Source organism: Teleopsis dalmanni, chromosome 1, assembly GCF_002237135.1.
Source record: "Teleopsis dalmanni isolate 2A chromosome 1, ASM223713v2, whole genome shotgun sequence".
Classification (NCBI taxonomy): domain Eukaryota; kingdom Metazoa; phylum Arthropoda; class Insecta; order Diptera; family Diopsidae; genus Teleopsis; species Teleopsis dalmanni.
In genome coordinates, this window is record NC_051846.1 from 98,423,291 (window position 1) to 98,424,681 (window position 1,391).

Below are 1,391 nucleotides of genomic sequence, written 5' to 3' on the forward strand. Positions count from 1 at the left end.
TTTCTAAGCCCCGGTGAAGTATTCCGCTTTCTTCCTGGTCTCTATGTTGCCGTCACCTGAGTTCACCATGCTCTGGGTATTAGCATTAGACGCACCGCCATCGTGGTCACCTGTGTCCATAGGACTCTGGGTGTCAATCACCGGAGAGGTGTTCCCACCGCTTGATACCATTGGTCTCTGAGCAGATGGGTTCAGATCATCCAGATCCTGAATCTTGAGAGATGCTTCAAGCCTCTTTTCAAGATTTCCTCCAACCTTCGTTGGCGAACGGAGTAGAGCTTCTTCCTCTGACTCTGTAATTATATTATTAATTGGTATATTTAGTTTATTATCCATATACAGTGTTTAATATAAGGGAAAGAACAGTCACCCAAAGCAGAGCCCCATACTTTGAGAAGGCATTAATTAAAACAGGAGAGTGCCCGGTATCCTGAGTATTATCCTCCGTTGCTAACATATATTGTGTTATATGTGCCGGACCTGAAAGGCATGAACTAATCGTATTGAATCGACTGCAGTGAAATATTGCATGCTTGGTATCTTCTTCTACTCCACAGCTAGGACACAAGGGGGAATTATCGTGCCCAAATCTGAACAGATATTTTCGATAACATCCGTGCCCAGTTAAAAACTGCGTTAGATGGTAGTTTGTCTCACCATATTTTCGTTCCAACCATACGGTGATTAGAGGTATAAGTGAGAAGGTCCATCTGCCTTTGGTGGAGTTTTCCTATCTGTTCTGCCATACAGCTACTGAAATTTTTTTCTCATTCCCTTTAACTTGGATAGAGTTATGTTGTTCACAGATTTCCTGCCTTTTGCTGAATATTCTTCGCATTTCATCTGCCAATATATCAATGGGCACTACACCAGCTATAACAAAGGCTGCTTCATCCGACACCGTGCAGAAGGCGCTTATCGTTCTTAGTGCACTTATTCTGTAAGTCTTTGTTATCTTCTTTCTATTTTCAGCTATAGACAGTGATTTTGCCCAAATAGGTGAAGCATACAGCATTATGGAGCTTACTACTCGACTAAGGAGCAGTCTTTTGTCATGACCTGGTCCCCCAATATTTGGTAGAATTCTTGACAGTCTGCGCCTTTGCCGCTTTCTCGGATACATATTGGATATGTGTTTTAAAGCTTAACCTATTATCAATCATTACTCCTAGATATTTTATGGCTGGCTTAGATTGGATTAATACCTTGCCTACTATAACGTTCATAAACTCTACTCATTTGCGGCTAGTTATAAGCACTGCCTCTGTTTTATGTTCCGCAAGTTCAAGATTCACTGAGTCAAGCCATACTTTAATCATACGTATAGCTTCGTTAGTTGCTGTTTCGACTTGTGCAATATACTTCGCTACAGTGACTACTACTATATCATC

General features: G+C 41.4%; 1 protein-coding gene across 1 annotated transcript; it reads right to left on the reverse strand.

Moving 5' to 3' along the window:
* Positions 1 to 730: 730 nt before the first annotated feature.
* On the reverse strand, positions 731 to 1,123 carry LOC119690174. Its single transcript, XM_038105175.1, has one exon. It carries the CDS (start codon positions 1,121 to 1,123, stop codon positions 731 to 733), a length of 393 nt encoding a protein of 130 aa, XP_037961103.1.
* Positions 1,124 to 1,391: the final 268 nt, after the last annotated feature.